This window comes from Patiria miniata, unplaced genomic scaffold (genome assembly GCF_015706575.1).
Source record: "Patiria miniata isolate m_02_andy unplaced genomic scaffold, ASM1570657v1 HiC_scaffold_16, whole genome shotgun sequence".
In the NCBI taxonomy this organism is placed as follows: Eukaryota; Metazoa; Echinodermata; class Asteroidea; order Valvatida; family Asterinidae; genus Patiria; species Patiria miniata.
This window is the reverse complement of record NW_024037054.1, coordinates 9,184,406-9,201,613: the sequence shown is the minus strand read 5'-3', so window position 1 is coordinate 9,201,613 and position 17,208 is coordinate 9,184,406. Positions and strand designations below refer to the sequence as shown.

Genomic DNA, 17,208 nt, shown 5'->3' with positions numbered 1-17,208 from the left:
ATAAAGTCGGATAAAAATAGGTAGATTTAAATTTTACACGGACAAGTACATGTTTTGTAGCATAACTCAACTTCTGACACACCAACAAGTAAACTTGTTTTCAACTTCCGTTGGTAAAAGAATTAAGAATGTCATACAAGTAACTTTGACGAAATAAAGTTGTCATTCAGAATACGCCAAATGAATATCAGTACAAAATATACTTTTTTTTTTCACCATATTTGTTTTATTGAATCTCTGAATTAATCAGATATTGGAGAAGAAAAACATGTTTTTCTTCAACAGGTAATAATAATTTATAACGTGCCTTTTCCAAAGGTTACAAAACGTGAGCAAGGACACCTCTGATATCAGGTTAAAATAAAGACAAGGCGATTTGTAGCAAAATTTAATTATAAATAGCAAGGGGTTAACCTTACATTTTCCACTAAATTGATCAAAGGGTTACTTTCTTTCAAACGACACGGAAATCCCTGTTGATGCAAGAGGAGATTCATTAAGTATTCATCAATAAACAACTTGAATGTATTGCACAAAAGTAAATGATTTTTGAAGAAACATTCCATTACTGATTGATTTTGTCCTATCTATCCAAGAGACGTGTAGGAACGTGCTTCAGGTTGAGCATCTTCACTGCGAGTTTGCAGCAATTTCACTTTCAACGCAAAATTGGCCAAAAAATGACAAGGGGTTAACCTTACATTTTACCGAGATTTGTGGTCAAGTATTTAATATCACTCATTACCAATCAGTTTTGAATATTTGGGCAAAGATGATAACATTGGGGGGGGGGGTTCAGTTGTGCCTGATTTCGACTGTTTCCTAGTTTTATAGAAAAGGCCTTTCCAAATTGAGAAGCATTTTGAGAGAAATGAAAAAGTTCCAAAAGTAGACATCATAGGTTAGAGTGAAGCTTCATGTTGTAGCCTCATGTAGTTTGTACCTCCTTCTTGGCCAATGTCCTCCAAGATGTTTCTGCCAGAAGACGTCTTCGGAAAACCTTCAAGAAAAGAACGCAAACGGTTTTTAAGTATCATTTATAATGAAATATCTGTAGCACTTTTTCCCATATTGAAATTGAATCTAGATGTGGCAATTCAACTGTTTGCCAGAGATATATTGGAAAGACATTATTTTAAGGAAATACATTATTGAAAGGTCTCAAAAACAAATGAAAATTTGGTTGCTTCCTGCAATTTTAGGAAATTCATTTGCAAAACACCCCATCCAGTGTAGAAATGCAACTGTATCAAAACTGATTAAACAAACATTTTGAGCAGTTATACACCATTTCCATGGTCTAAAGTGCACTAGTTTTTTACTTGCCTTGGCCTACAAGAACCTTCGGGTTTTGCAAGAACGAGTCACAAGTGAAAATTGTCTCATTAAGATTGCTTCAGTCAATAATTCAACAACAACTGAGAATAGTTACCTCAGTAAACATACAATCTTGTTCCGAGGTCTCCATAATTTTGCCATTTCGTAGTCAGTACACCTGCTGAAAATACAAAATTAAATCAAGAAATATCAGCAATGCAAATTAACAGTTGCAATATACATTGTATTTTCTTACACATTAAGGCAAGGTGTGGTTCTCAAGCGCTAATTTCTTTTCGTTTTTTAAGAGGCTTTTTTTGGAGAAAAGTAAGCTTGGGATGATCTAATTTTGGAGGTAAAACATTGGATTTAGATTTTAGGTTTGGAAAGTTGTTAATTAAATCAGCCAGGTTAAAAAGAAGTTTGCTCATTCTTATGCTTACCACTAAGATGTTCACTCTGCTCAGTTTTGACGAGACAATTTTCTCTAGATTCTGATGCCATCTGCCTCCAGCATTTGTGCTGTCAGATGAAATTTACCTCAAGAAATAGATAAATAAATACAACAATTTTACCAAATGTTTTAACCAGAATCGTCTTTTAAATTAAAAACAATTCTGCGGTGATGTTTGATAGATGTTCTTCAACTCTAGGTACTTCTCTTGCACTATTGATCCTTTTTTATTTCAACACCAAACCCTTTTCCATCTTCAAGAGTGCACCAATTGGCACAATGATCCAAGCATGTTTTTTTTTTTCAAATCAACAATTAATGTTCTTTCTTAATTCAATTCCTTTTCAAATATTTCTTTTCCGGTTATTTTTTCCCATGTTCTTAAAATTTCATTTTTTAAAACTGAAGCACAGTTATCTCATCGCTAATAAGATCTCAATGGATTTTGACTGCAAATTTGAATTTCTGTTCGCAAAACTTCCTCTTGTCATGGAATTGAATGTTTTTTTTATTAAAGTTTTTGGTGTTTTAAGGCAATCAGCCCTAATCTTCCATCCTTTTTGGAAATAAAATATGAATTGATGTGATCCGCTCAGTGAACATGATTCAGAATTACTGAAAACAACTTTTTGGAGCAATTTTTCAAATGGGTTTCAAATAGGATGAAATGGAAATGCCAAATTTGGACCAAAATGGTATAGTGTTCAGAGATTTATATCTTTTGTTATTAGAAAACAGATTTTTTTTTTTTTTTTTTTTTTAAAGTTAATGCCACAATAAAGAATTCAAATTGCGATTAACTGATTCCTGTTCACTGAGCAGGTCAAATATCCTGGTAAGGTCTGTTTAAACAGGGCCACCACGAGAAGGTCCCAGGATACCAGCCCCAACACGCTTTCAGTATCGTCAGGCCCATTGCTGGATAAAAGGTAGGCCCCGGAGGGCCAGACACAGTTATCGACTGTCCGGTCCGCCCGCCCAGCCCCGAAGGACCAGGAAAGCACCCTAACCTATATGCGTGCCCCCCTAAGTCCATCCCCCTTACGGGTTCATGCGGTCTGATAGGAAGTAGCAGCGTTTGCCGGCTGTGAATACAGGGCCACGCCCCTATAAAGAGGGACGCACTACCTGCTCCTTTATGGCACGGCATCCTAGGGTTTCCAGGCCGCTGCGTAGGACCCACGCCCCACGTGGAAGGCGGACCTACCACGCGGACGCAACTCGCCCCTTGAATCTGTGCTGGATTTTCGCCGCACCTCAATTGAAGCACCCAGTCAGACTCCAATTAGTAATCGATACCGCCGCACCACCCTAAGCCCTAACGGCATAGGGATATAGGAGATCCCATAGCCTTATAAGTTTTCAGCGGGATATAGCAGATCCCCTGAACTAAAAAAAAAACCTAATTAGAGAGTGAAATTTTCATTTCACTAATTGGTGATCCAATTTATTTTTAAAAAAAAATGATTTTCCGATGGCTGGCTGGCTGGCTCCCCGGCTGGCTTGGCTGATTGTTGTCTTGCTATCGATTCAAAGATGACAGTCTAAAATGAGGGGTTTACTTCTAAAGAATGTTTATGCCATAAAGGCAGTGCACAAGCTAATTAAGTACAATTTATTGGAGCCTTGCAGCAGGGGCAGATCCAGGGGGCAAGTTTCCCACTAATAGTACTGAGGCCAAAAATTATCAAATTTTGCTTCCCATGGAGTAGATTCCCCCCCCCCCCCCCCCACGATTGCCACCCAAGATCCACCCCTAGATGGACACGGGGATATAGATGATCCCATAGTCCTGCTGGTGTTGCATTTGGATGTAGGGATATACAGATCCCATAATCCATCTTGATCCTGGAGTGTTTGCAGCAAACGCTCAATTTGAGCCGATGACACATGCTCAATTTGAGCCGACGACCTGTGGAAAAACCACCACCCCAAAACACATACATGCACCACCACCAACCCAGTCATGTGGTTGCCAAGGGCGATTTCTAAAGGTTACACAACATTTCATCTTTGAAAATTGATTTCTCCCGTTTCGAAAACCGTATCTTCATGAAACTTTCGGGGCTTACCTTACTCATAATGATCCAAGCTAAAAATCATTGTGATGTGTTCATAACTTTCGTTGAAATTGGATAAATATTCCTGGCTAAATACGTGCATCATTGAGAGTTGTAACACTGACGTTTGCAACAGCTGTTCTTTTCAAGCCTCACGAATATTAATAAGGTTCCTATCCATTATGGTGTGCAGCAAAATTTTGAGAAAAGCCTCCTTCACGAGTTAATTGATAAATATCACCCTTTTCGTCAGCTTCCATTGGTTGATACCGAGACTCATGCCAAAACACGCAGAGAGACACTGATGAATATGCTAATCTACAATACGAAATTGCGTGGCTTGGCCAAAATCGGTCAACCATAGCACCTAAGGAGCTTTGCTGAACGATGCATGTTACTTGGGTTGGCAGAAATCATCGTCGATATTTTCCATGGAGATGGTTCAAATTGTAGCGTTTGCAACAACATATTAAGCTGAAATTCGGAATATATTTAGATGATATAAGTGTTCAACTTCTCGCGAAATAACAATTTTGAGAAATTCCTAGAGAAAAAGCTATAAATACAGAGATTTGGGGAAGTTTTCGAAGGTCAGCTATACCAGTAACCAGTATTGACGTTTTGGCATCGATGAAAACGGCAATATTTTTACTGACATGAAGCTAAGAATTTCTTCTTCCATTATAATTTAACTTTTCAATCATACTTTGCATAAGAAACACAACGTTCCAAAGGCCATAATTTTTGTGGTGCATGAATTTCACTGCTCTGCTATAGCGTCTAAGTACGTAAGTAGATTAGCTTTGCTTCACAACGGCAGATGCTTTGCCTTAGCAACCACATGACTGAACCCACATGGTCACAACACCTATCTGAACCACACTGGAAAAATGTTATGTCAAATTCTTACGGTGAAAATAGCATTCCAATACATTTTTTTTAATTTGAAGATTATTTTTCAATCCTCAAAACAAAATATGCTCACATTGCAAGAGAAAAGTGAGAGTTAATTTTTTTTTCTGAAAGCATATGAAATTTTTTTATTTTGTTTTCAACCGTATTTTAGAGGTTTATCAAGTGTAAACTCAACTCGTGAGAGATCTCCTGGAAGATTTGCAATTACATTTCTCAAGGGTGGTTTCAGTTGTACACACAATAATGGAAAGGAAACAAGAAAACTCTGGCTCACTCTGAGAAATCCTTCGAACGACTCCACTTGCAAACTGTACTTGGGTCTTGAGATCCTGGGTCTTGGGTGTTCACTGGCTCAATTTGAGCGCTAATGGCTGAAACAAAGGGTTAGTCCTACCTTAGTGAACACATCTAGCTGACTTGTTTCTGGCTGGCAGGCTGGCAGACTGGCTGGCTGGCTGGTTCTGCGGCTCCCTGATGGCTGGCTGGCTGGCTGCATGACTGGCCGGCCAGCGCTTGCTTCAATCTTGCTTATCAACTGTTGAAACACACAACAAAAGGGGGAAAAATTGAGTTACAGTACCAAAAAATCAGATGAAGAGTGGATATACAGTTAACAGTATCAAGGGTACAATAATATAAACGAAAATAATGCTCAATTGGATACATTTATTTTTTTTACAATTGAGAAAACTGTGTGTACAGTTGTACATGTACGACAAAGCACAAGCAAAAGACCATGTACGTTTTGTGTGTCCATGTTCACTTTTTATGTGAACGTCTTGGTGCCAAACACTGACTCTAGTCACAGATTCCCGTGTTTGAATTTACGCAATTGTTATCTGAATGATCTATTGAACGGAAGTTGAGGTCTATATTTATAATTTTTATAAAAAGTACTCAATTAAAAATGTTTTCAATCTGTTGTATACTGAAATGCTTTCTTTTCTTTCTAAGTACCCATTTATTGCCCTTGATTGGATGGGCCCAGTCAGGGCACAAAATAAATGGGGAAAAATGGTGCCTGGATACGGTATAGTTTCGTAAAATCTTGCACGTTTCTGAAGTAAACCTACACCCTCTGTTCTTTCTTAGCAATTGTCATTACAGTCAAATATACAGATGGTTTTATAACTTTTCACTGACAAAGTGAAATGTTCTGGTACTCTCTTGCTCAGGAATGGGGGGGGGGGTGGGGTAGGGGCTGTATCAATGCTGAATAAATTTGACTAAGAATAAAAGACAATTTTAATTTGAAACAATTGCATACAAGAGCCGAAACTAATGAGGAAAATTACCAGTTACACTGAACACATGACAATTTATTGGCTTCTTGCAAGTAAAATTTTGTGTCTGGAAATATCTTGTAAAAATATAGCAGAAAAAAATATGGTTTACCCCTGAAAGAGTTTATTTTTAAATTCCAACTGATTTTTTTTTTTTTTTTTTTATGCACCTTTCGGAATAGCAGATCTGTCCTGGAAAAATGTAGCAATGTGTATTAGGGGCCCTTGGGCATCTATCTTGCAAATTTAACGCAATTTCATTTTTGGCCAAAAATTGACGGAAAATCATTGCAAGGGGTAAAACAATAGATTTGTCACTCAATTTGGTCAAAATGGACTTTTCTGCACATGACTTTAAAGAAATAGCTTTCAGAAGAGAATCTGTCTGTATTCATGCATCCAGAATTTTGAAGAATTGAGCAAAAATAATCAGATTTTATGGAAAACATGCATCATATATTTTACTGATTTTCCCCAAACTTTTGGACACTATCTTTTGAATGGCACATCTGTCCAGGAAACTTGTGTGAATGTATTTTTATAGGGACCCGTGGGTATCTTTCTTGCAAGTTTTGAGCAATTTCATTTAGACCAAAACTGAAACACAAATTGCAAGGGGTTAATTTTAAACGTTTTAATAAATTTAGTCTAAAATTTACTTTTCTTCAAACACCCCATAGAATCATTTTGATGCAAGAGGAGCACATTTTAGTATTCGTACCCAAACACCATTGCAGGTTTGAGCAAAAATAATCAACATGGCGGTGAATTTTCATGTTGACTCATCTTGCCTAAAATAGTTGATGTAATTTTGTTTCAGTTGAAAGGCACATCCATCGCAGAAATGTATAGGGATAAGTTTTGGGGCTATTGGGCATCTTTGCAGCATGTTTGGAGTAATTTGATTCAGCCAAAATTGAAATAGTCTCAAGGGTTAACTTTACGTTCTTTACTGACATCCAAGAATCCCTGAAACGCATGCCTACACATTTCCTAGACAGATGTCGTCAAAATGCAACAAACTGCTTCTTTTCAAAAAATTTAAAATATATCCCAATTGACTTGCAAAAACTTTATGGTCTAGAGCATATAGGCCCTATACACTGGTAAATATCTGTTTATTGGTTGGTTTTAAGAGTACTGAAAAAAGTCATGCTATAAACTGTAATTATTTAGAAAGTATGACTTGACCCTCTCAATTAATTTATCAAATTGTTAGTTTACCTAAGATGCAAATCTTGTCTCCTTTCATCTGCTTAAGAGCTGTCTTGAAGTCTGCAACACTGGTTCTGATGACAGCTTTCTTAACTTCTGCTGAGAGTCTCATGCAGGTTGAAGAGACCTTACTTCATCTGATGGACCATCTGGGAAACCACTAGGAAAAAAAAGGAAAAAAATGTCAGCATCGATGAACAGCAACAGTCTAATTCTGATACAATGTTAAACAAAGTCAGGCATGAATTCGGATTTTTCAGTGCTTTATGGGGAAGAATGACCGAGTTTGCAGGTTTAGGGAATTTATTTGGTATTGAATATGTTGTTCGTTTGCTTTTTTTGAGTGGTGGGGGAGGGGGAGGGCGAAATCGTGTGTTACACTACTGCTTGAAAAAAAAAAAATGACCAAACTGGGGCAAGCTTTAGCTACATGTAGGTTTTACTTTGATTCCATCACAACAAATGGCAAAATTTTACCAAATTTGGTCAAAAATTGACTTTTCTGCACATGAATCAGAGTCAGACATGTTTGCAAGAGAAACATACATTCATCCACAATTTTGACAATTTAGGCAAAACAAATCAATTTTTAGGGGGGAAAATTGTCATATTAAACTGTTTTGTCCCCAAATTAATGCATATATACGCATTATTTCTCTGGAATGGCATATCTGTCCGGGAAACGTGCAGGAAGGTAAGTTACATACATATATGTACTATGGAATTGCCCAATTATGTTTTGACTCATTTTGCCCTCAATTTTTGATGCATATATTTTGAGCAATGTTTTTTTCAGGGACTGTTGACCATATGTTATACAAGTTTCAAGAATTGTTGTTACTGTCTAATTGAAATAATTGCGGAAAGATTCCCATATCTGGCCATCGCTAATTTTTCCCTTCAATGACCTATCAGCCATCAGAAAATGATAACAGGCCTATGTCCTAAAAAGTTAAAATTAGCAGGGAAAACATTAAAGTTTTTACTCGAGAAAACACTTAGAAATGTTCAGACCAGTCTCATTGGCAGAGGGTGACAATTGATGGCCAGATATGGGAATCTTTCCCCACTTTTGTTCATACATCAATATCATCTCAAAAGGTCAGTCATTACAAAAATGATGAAAAGACATGAATACGGGACTGTCGGAGAAACATTTCCGATTATGAACTCAACTCTCCATAGAGTTTGTAGACAACCAAAGAAGAAGTGTCAGGATTCTACAGTAATTCTTTCCCACTTTTGCAATGACTGACGTTCATGGAGATAAATAATCAATTATCATGAAAACAATTAAGTGGCGTCAGGATGCCATATTCTTTTCAATTTCTCCTCTGAAGTCAGCGTGCCGAGTGGAAAATCGTGTGCTTATCGCAGCGCCATTTGGGTGTTTACATAAATGTGGAGGCCAGTGGTATAATGCACATTCTTTCCTTTCATGGGGCATTTCCATGTTAAAATAACCAACTTGCTAATATTTGTGTTTTTACTTTATTGCCCATACCACTATGTACCCACTGAAATAAAAAAAAATTAAATCACCACAATGCATTTGTATAATTTTGATCAAAAATTAGCCAGAATTATGACATTTTTAGGTAAAATTGCGTGACATTTTTACAGCTTGTCCAATGGTGCACAGTTTTCATTCTTTCAATTGATAAATTTTGTCCTTTCTAATTCTAAATGATTGATGATAACCCAAACTTAATATTAAATACAATGTTCGTGCATCGGCAACTTTGTATCATTTTGACATGCCCGCTAAAAATTCCATCACTCTGTAACATTTGGTGTCAGCAAATGCTGTTACAGAGTGAACTTTACCATTGATTATAATATTTGTAGAAACTGTCAACTATTCTAAATTTTAAGTGATTATTGAAGTCTTTTATTAAATAAAGAGAGTAAAGAAGACCAAAAGTGAAATTCAAAGAAGTACAAGAAATATACCAATTTTAAATATTGGCAGATCAATTTGGTGTCATCAAAAAACATTACAGTGTGATACTTTGCAGCTGCACTCTGAATTTGACAAACTGTATTTGTCAACAAGTTTAAATAAAAATATATCCTGGAAGTTGGCTTGGAATATAGATGTCATTAAATTTTGAATCCTTCTCTTAGAATTTGAAATAAGAGGCAATAAAGGTTTGGTGTCAACACTCACTCTGTTACAGGTGAAATACCTATTTTCAGCTGAAAAAAATGAAGCAAAAGCACCTGTTTGATTGATGATTGAGTTTTTGGCTAAAATAATGACTAAGTTTTTTAATACAATGAAAACTTTGGCATAGGACAGGTTAAAGTAGAACTGCAGTGAAGAAAAGTGATAAAAGTGTTTTGGTGTTGGTGTCAGCGTTACAGGTGAAATGAATATTATAACAAACTCTGATATTTAAACTTCCAGTCTCAGAAACAAGTATCTGATGTAGAAACCATCAAGCTTATCACTAAATAGAAAGGTTTAAATGGATTGATACCATTTATTACTATTAATATTAGTTAGTTGTAGGATTGTCACTCTGTAACAGTGACTATTTGGTGAGTGTTACAGGTGAAATGTTGATTAACACCAGGCTTTACTTACAATAACATGCTTTCTAGTGGTGTTTGTATATCTTCATTGTTCTTCATAGTTGCAGTTTTGGCTGTCAAACTTGCTTTTAGAGAACAAGTGAGTGTTTGTCTTGAAATAATATAATTTCATGTCAAGTGAGAGCTACATTTATGTAATCATCATAATATGTCAAATTTCCTAAAACTTGATATTTGATTTTCAACAAATGTTGAACAAGGATAGTGTTAAAGTTTTTTTTATAACTTATATGTGTTGCAAATAGTTGCTTACAAAGCAACATGTCTTTACCATACATGAACAATAATCTGGTGAGAGCTCTAAAAGAAATTAACAATTTGGTGTCACTGCTACAGGTGAAATTTGGGTCCCATATGCTAGTTTATCATGTTGCTACTCTAAAAAGGGTCATGTTTAAAACAGAAAAACGGTTTTGTTTTTGACAAAATATAGACCCTAGACTGCAAAACCATGTAAAGCTGAATTTAATTTGGTTATTTTGAAAATTTGACCCTAATGTCACACACTGGCCTCCACATTTATGTAAACACCCATTTGCATTTCATGATTTGTGACGAATGTAACCATGTTAACGAGAATTTGGCCCGAGAATTCTCCTTTTTATTCTTCCAAAAAAATCACCACGTTTTAACACTTTGGTCAGTGGCTTTTGCTCAATACCTTAAGGTACTAATGTTGAGTTTACAGACAGAAAAAAAACAACTTACTTGGACTTGTGCGGTCCTGCCGACAGCTACATTTTTCCAGCTTCCACGCCCGCGAAGAATTGAAATGGCGTACAAATCACGTGTTGTCGTTTCTGCTCATCTGCTATAGTACTGAGGGTTTATGGGTAACTTGGGGGGGGACGTGTTTACCTTAAAGGTATAATACGTCCGAACACAATTTTGTCGAGAGCCAGTTAGTCGGTAGTACTAGTACGAGCTCAGGATTCCAGTTGGGATGTCCCCGTTTCGTGTCCCGAGGAGCGTTTATAATTTTTAATTTTTTTTTAACATGGGCCACTACTGTGTTTTCTCATAAAATTGTGCATGGGTGGGTGTTTAACCTGCAACATTTGGAAATTTACCCCTATGCTCCAACCACTATCTGGCCTTTCTTAAACCCTTAAGTGTTGTTTGTAGGCAGGTTTCCCCCCCCCCCCCCCCCCCCCCCCCCCAGCCCCCAACACAAACGGGAGAATTCACGCTCCAGCTGATTGGATAGATTCTGCGTGACCTGTGACCTGCAATCATGGGCGCTACCATCTTGTTTCTCGCGCTCGGTGCATGCCCGTCGTAAGCTAGACCGTCCGTGCCGCGTACCCCGTAATCGTATCGTGAGATTTTTACACAACAGTTGTCAGTAACATTCCACCATCTGGCTATAAACGTTTATACCGCTATGGCAACAAATAACATCCCATCGGCGATGGAGAAATATCTAGATGTTTTGCAACATAACAGAGGTTGGTCATCATGGTCTAGCCCCATGTGGCCTATTTACTGGACTGCCTCCGTAAACATAGGCTACACATCCACATGTACAAAAATCGTGTCGACTTTGCCAAATTTTGATTTTCACATTAAGGCTTAGTTTGTAGGTTTGTTTTGCTTTAGAAGCATACTCACCCTCTTTATAGGCTAATCAGAAAGTGCTGCCTTTTTCAGATGTATATTTTTCGTGAAATTTCCAGATTCATTTTTACACGTTTGCGTATCAAAATTTCAACATGAAATTTCACAAAAATTAGACATCTGAAAAAGGCAGCACTTTCTGACTAGCTTATAAAAGTGGGTGAGTATGCTTCCAAAGCAAAAAAATCCTACAAACTAAGCCTAAATGTGAAAATCAAAATTTGGCAAAGTCGACACGATTTTTGTACATGTGGACGTGTGGCCTATGTTTACGGAGGCAGTCCAGTAAATAGGCCACATTTATGGGGCTAACCTTACTCATGTGTTACTCCTTAGGACACCTGTTCAAAACTTCTTTTGCAGATGACTGTCCAGTACCAAAGTGACTTTCGCAGGCTAAAGCAGTCTTTTTTTCTTTGAAAGCACTTCCAAGTTCCAAAGAAAATGTGACTTTCCTGCCCTTTTTTGCAGTTTGCCATGATCTTGGTTTTTGAGTCAGTTTTCTGTTCGTCAACGTCGTGTTTTTCCCCTGAATTTCCCTCTAAAATCAAAGCCCTACCAGCCTCTTTCCACAAATTAAACCTGCCGATATTCAAGAAGGTGTCATACTGTTCAGATATACGACAAGAAATACCAGAATGTCACTTTCGAGTGTCATTTAGTCAGTTGCAGAGTCTTTTAAAACTTATAGATAGTGGATATTTTGCCGGAGGTAATGACGGCAAACTAACGTTTACTAAAATTAAAAAAATACACATTGACCGGGGTCAACAAACAACTCATTTAACCTTGGTGAAGGGCAAAACCTTTTTTGATTTATATCACCCCGACGCAAAATTCCATCTTATAATAGTTTATGCGGTACCCGCTGCTACATGTACGTGTACATCAGATGGTGGTCAAGTGGTAAGACGTCTGCACTAGAAATAGAAAGCAGGAGGTCGTGGGTTCGAGTCCCATCCGAGTGTTTTTTCCAACTTTCACTTGGGAGGTTATTACACACTGAGGATAGTGTTTTAACGTCGGTGAAGGGCAAAGCCTAATTTGATTTACATCACCCCGACGCAAAAAATTCCATCTTATATTTATTTAGCTTGATCACATCACAAATGTTGTTTCAAACAAAGACCTACCATTTCATATAGAATTAGTTTTTCTCTTTTTTTTTTTTTTTAGATGGGTCATTAATGCTTGGAGCCTCTGGTCTGAATGGCAAGTTTTGGGCTGGGTCCCTCTGGTTCTATGAAGACCCCGAGAATGCCCCGGACATCAACAAATGTAGTGCAGGAATACAGACAGAAGCCGGTGTGACTGACATCCAGTGGATTGATGAATGCAGGGTGGCTATTGCCTCAGATTCAGGTCAACATGAATTGTATTTATTTATTTTCTATTTTTACTGGGTAACCCATTTTGTGGAATCCACTGGTCGCCCATGGGACCCAGCAAAGGGACGACAATGTGAAACAAAATTACAGTTTTAGATGTGGGAGGAAAACTCCAGAATAGAATATTCTTGGGAAAACGCTTTGAAGTTGAATCAAGTAGGGACTGATAACCCTATTGGCCGAGGCAGGAATGTAAACCAAGGGCACATTGGTGGAAGACAAGGAATGTTGGGTGCGGATCTGACACCCCAAAAAATAATACTGGTGATAATGTCTGACTGTACAACCTGACTGTACTTCCTGGCCGAGCCAGGTTGTGGGAGAAATATGACAGGAAGACACAGTCAGAAGGATTTCCAAACTGTTAAGATAATTACAAATGTACATGATATTCTTACCAATTACACAAGATCCATGTTTTCATGAAACAAATCCCAATTATTAACCCTAGTAATCCCTAGTAATCTGTTAGGATGAGTACTGCATTAGTAAACAGCCTGCTTCACATAGGGTTGGGAATACCACAAATAAACAGAGTCCAACTGTTTATGTGCAAAGTTTACCATATGGTGGTGTGATTTGCAAGGGTGAGGAAAGTTCCTAGTACATAACCCTAGGAAGTTGGGGTAAATCTACATGAAGGTTGTTATTTAATGGCTTGAATGTCCTTTTTTTAACAGGTGCCATTGAAGTATGGCAACTGGTAAACAGTCGAAGTGCATTCAGAAACTTGTTTTACTTGTACGAACATGACAATGCAGTCCACAGTATCAGCATCAACTCAAACAAGACCAGGGTCATCAGCGGATCCTCAGACAAACTGTAAGTAATATCAGCAACTTTTACTTGTTCCCCACCCCCCCCCCCACCTTTCTCTCTCCAATCCCGAACCCAAATTTTTTACTCCATCTCAAAAAAAGTTTAATCTCCTCCAACAATAATGAAATGTTAAAGTTTTCCAGCTGCATTCCCCACTTCATGTACATGTATTACATAATCCTTTGAGCGCAAAAAAATGTATATTTTTCAGAGTAAAAGTTTGGGATTTAGCTTCGCAAACATCAGTCTTAACCTTGAGAGCACACACAGCCAAGGTGGAATGCGTGGTCTGCAGCCCTAATGAGCTGGAGGTATTTTTGTCATGTTCACAGGTAAGAGTTTGGAGATCATATTTATAAAAAGAAATAAGTGTAGATCAAAATGAATTTGGAGGTATGTTCGTGCACAGATGGGCATACTTTTTTTGTTGCATAACTCAAATTCAAAATCTGTGAAAAGTGTCAGTTCATCATGTTCATCACATCTGACAATGGGTTTTTAAGTAAACTGTGTATTAAGGTTGATTTTGATTCGGATTGGTAAAAAAATTTTTTTCTCACATTCCTTCCCATGGACTGCTTTTCGCTTTTTAACAAATCAGTCGCACTTTGTGTGGAGGAAAGCTGTTGCTTTGTACACCCCTTGTGCAGTTGTGCTGAATATATTCTGGAAGATTTGACGCTCTGCCTGTACCTATTGGGAAAGCTGTTTCATTGTAGCAACTTGTAGCTATTTCCATGTAGCAACTCAAGGATGGCCGAATTAGAACTACATGGTGGACACAGCTTATTCTCACAGGGAATAAACTGTTTCCTACTAATGGAGTGGTCATTACCAAAACATAGTTCATTGTTCTTTAATTGTTATTTTTGTAGGATGGTTCTGTTCTATTATGGGATTTGAGGAAGCCCAAACCAGCTCGGAGACTGAGCAGGCCGGTGGGAACATCTTTACCCACATGTCTAGCATGGAAGCCAGGAGAAACACATGTTCTTGCTTCAGGTAAAAAGGGAGAAATCAATGCTGTCATTCTCTAATTTTGTGCAAATCAAGCAGCACTCCAGCGCCATCATAACAGATGAACATATATAAGACCAATTGACTTTTGCATGCCTCCTTTGCCTCAATAGAACTTTCTGGCATTGAAGGGTATCATTTACAAGCGTTTTAATGAAATAAACAATGTTGTGTATGGTCTTTACAAAGGGGATGAGACAGGCAAGATCATACTTCAGGATTCCAGAGCAGACAATACAGGAACCAGACTAACCACAGCCCACACAAGGTCCATACACAGGCTAGCATTCTCAGCCAAGAAGTAAGTACATGATCATCAGCAGGTATTTATGTCTGGTACATATCTCATAGTATCAAAAGTGGTTTCTACCCTCAAGGAGTATACTGATGTAAACTTATTAAAACATTTCAATTTGAAGTCAAATATTTGTTGAGTACAAAATAATACTATTCAGTAGAAAATAATACTCCAGTTTCTTTGGACTATTTACCCTGTACAGTCCATTATGGCTGGCGTCCACATCAGACGATTGTACGGCAGCCGTCACTGAATTGCAACCTGAACTGAAACAAATGTAAGTTCCCTCTTGTGTTAAATTTCATCTAGGAATGGAACAGAACATTTGGTAAAAATATGTTGTCTGTTGGGTCACCAAAAATGTCTCAATGTTCAAAATGATATCCAGGGTCAGTCGGGTTTACCCCTCCCCCTTCCCAAGACTTGGCCCTGGCTATATTCTTAGTTTACTTAAGTTGTTTAGCTTAAAATTTAATCATTTTCAGTTATTTCAATGCATGTGTTTTAATGTTATTTATTTTACCTATCTCTCCCAGATACCGAGGGTACAGCCACAATGACTTTGTGCGTGGTGCATCATGGGATCCCCTAAGCAACAAACTAATGACGTGCGGCTGGGATAAGCAGGTCAAGGGTCATGATATTCTACCTGGAGCAGTAGGGAGCAATGGACGTGTGTAAAGGCTTCCAAGCTATTTATTAGTAAAATAAGTTCAAAACTCTTATTATTCTGTAAATCTGTGATCATGTTTATATAAATCCTTGGCAACTTGTTAGGAATATTGTGCATTGGCAGTAACCCAGCTCCCAACTTGAACAAGCCAAAGTAGCCAGAAAATGCACTTCAAAGTTTTCAAAATTACAGGGGTAAATCAGTGCTCTATAAACAAGAAAACAAAAACGATTGCAATGTGTGATGGAATTAATACATAAAGCTAGTCACAAGACAAGACAAGACTGGTCAAGCAAGACCCAGAGCCTGTCAAATTCCATTCAATGGATTGAGAATGGCTTTTTTTTACTCGAAGTCTTTTTGCACATCTGTGTATCACTATGGGCAGGATTTTGCCCATTTATTGACACAGGGTAATCCAGCATGTTAGCACTGCCCTACTCACAAGTGACAATGAGTAAATGGCTACACTCTCTTAGACCAGCCAAATAGAAGATTCATAAGGTACATGTACCTACAATAGACTGCCATAGGTGTTCTTGTAATGCATTGTGAACTTGGCGCCCTCTGCATGTGAAGCTTGCACAATGTACATGTGAAACTACATGTAGCATATCACACAATATTCATTTTACATACTGTAATGTAAATGGAGTGTTACAATACCATCCCCTTGAAAGCAATATGATCTGTCTGAAAAGAAAAATTGGGATATAAAATTTAATCAAGCAGATTGTGCATTATCTGAATCAGTCGGATATCAAAAAGAAAATTGTGTATAAACAATTTAATTCCAAGATGTCCAAAGCTGCGAAATGTTTCACCGATTCACCACAGCGTGCACCCTTAACACACACGTCAACAGTCCGCAAATTTTCGTGAATTTGACAGCAAAGAAACTGGGCCTTGGAAAACTAAAAAAATTATGGTTTTCGGAATAGCGTTTTTGTTTCCACCAATGTGCATGTGCTGCTATTTTGCATATTAAGTCACGTTCTTTTGCAAAGGGAAATTCCAACGACGCTCTTTACGTGCGGTTTGTGACTTGGAACATGAATGCTGCTGGGTGGTACAAAGTCAGTACTATCGTTAACTACCAAGACTGGCATACATACCAAAGTTTTGAAATTCTGTTGACATCGTTTGGTAGGGAAACTTGTTGGTCGATTTTTGACCTTTCTTCAAACTTACTGTTGTCAAAAATGTCAGAAACATTCTGCTAATAAAAAAAAGATAGAGTAAGACCAAATAGAAAAGAATCTTTAAAGGGAAGATACAACATTTGCAAACATCACAAAACGAAATTATCAAAGTATCACGAAATACCTTGGTGGATTGTTAGGGAATGAGAGTCTAAAGCATCCTGTAAAATCGTGGCTCCTGGTGTGCTGCCATTTGCAAGAAAACTTGAATGTTCCTAACGATGGTCGGCCGACCAGTGTTGGAGAAAACTGGCTTTTTTCAAAAAGTGCTCCTAATTTTTCATATTTAGTTACTCCTCTTTTTCTTTGCAATTGATTACACACCTGTGAAGGGATACAAGCCTGCTAGACT

At 37.7% G+C, this 17,208-nt stretch overlaps 1 protein-coding gene and 2 long non-coding RNA genes across 3 annotated transcripts; 1 reads left to right on the top strand and 2 right to left on the bottom strand.

Moving 5' to 3' along the window:
* Positions 1-203: 203 nt before the first annotated feature.
* On the bottom strand, positions 204-3,132 carry LOC119722925. Its single transcript, XR_005270496.1, has 3 exons — positions 1,761-3,132; positions 1,433-1,498; positions 204-1,000 (listed from the first exon to the last, which is right to left on the bottom strand). It is a non-coding gene; the product is annotated as an uncharacterized LOC119722925 (long non-coding RNA).
* A 1,862-nt stretch (positions 3,133-4,994) lies between these two features.
* On the bottom strand, positions 4,995-10,977 carry LOC119722924. The gene is made up of 3 exons (XR_005270495.1): positions 10,551-10,977; positions 7,254-7,404; positions 4,995-5,281 (listed from the first exon to the last, which is right to left on the bottom strand). It is a non-coding gene; the product is annotated as an uncharacterized LOC119722924 (long non-coding RNA).
* A 79-nt stretch (positions 10,978-11,056) lies between these two features.
* On the top strand, positions 11,057-17,096 carry LOC119722921 (methylosome protein 50-like). Its single transcript, XM_038193329.1, has 8 exons — positions 11,057-11,290; positions 12,636-12,821; positions 13,528-13,669; positions 13,878-13,998; positions 14,542-14,668; positions 14,873-14,984; positions 15,184-15,258; positions 15,518-17,096. Exons 1-8 carry the CDS (start codon positions 11,227-11,229, stop codon positions 15,660-15,662), a joined length of 972 nt encoding a protein of 323 aa, XP_038049257.1. The 5' UTR covers positions 11,057-11,226; the 3' UTR covers positions 15,663-17,096.
* Positions 17,097-17,208: the final 112 nt, after the last annotated feature.